This window comes from Myotis davidii, unplaced genomic scaffold (assembly GCF_000327345.1).
Source record: "Myotis davidii unplaced genomic scaffold, ASM32734v1 scaffold164, whole genome shotgun sequence".
Lineage (NCBI taxonomy): Eukaryota > Metazoa > Chordata > Mammalia > Chiroptera > Vespertilionidae > Myotis > Myotis davidii.
In genome coordinates this window covers 615,431-615,982 of record NW_006296417.1, presented here as the reverse complement: position 1 = coordinate 615,982, position 552 = coordinate 615,431, and the positions used below count along the sequence as shown (strand labels likewise).

At 68.5% G+C, this 552-nt stretch overlaps 1 protein-coding gene across 1 annotated transcript in view; it reads right to left on the bottom strand.

Moving 5' to 3' along the window:
- Positions 1–552, bottom strand: part of APBA2 (amyloid beta precursor protein binding family A member 2) — a 17,595-nt gene that overhangs the window by 412 nt on the left and 16,631 nt on the right. Inside the window, exon 10 of the mRNA XM_015569103.1 lies at positions 118–341. Within this exon, the coding sequence (XP_015424589.1) occupies positions 118–341 (224 nt within the window). The remainder of the gene's footprint in view (positions 1–117; positions 342–552) is intronic.

The following is a 552-nucleotide window of genomic DNA, read 5'->3' as shown; positions in this document are numbered from 1 at the left end:
AGGCAGCTCAGGCCCCACAGGCTCTCGGGGCGGCCAAGCCTCCGCACGGCCCCTGGGGGGTCTCTGGGCCCCACGCCTGGCGCACGGGGAGGCGGCGGGAGCGAGGCCCGTGCGTACCTTGATGATGCCCTGGCAGGTGGCGAGGGGCAGCCCCACCAGGCTGGTGCCGTCGATGGACATGATCTGGTCCCCGATGCTCAGCTTCCCCGAGCGGGCGGCGGGGCCCCCGTTGAGCATGTTGGCCAGGATCACGGTGGGCAGGAGGTGCCCGGGGCTGCCACCGCCACCCCCCCCGGGAGCAAAGACTCCTGGACTCAACCCTGAGCCTGGTTTGCTTTTGCCTAAAAAGTCCTTTTCTTCTCTCGTCCTCACAGGTCTCTCAGGAGCTGCCTGTCACCCGTCTCCTCACTCCTGGTCGCTCCCACCCACCGGGGCTGGGAGTGGGCCGCCCAGCGGGAAAGGCGCCTTTTCCAGGTCGTTAAGACGGGCTGTCATCAGTGCTTCGTTACCAGGCGCCTCCTCCCACCCAAGGGCTCAGCGCCACGGAGGCAG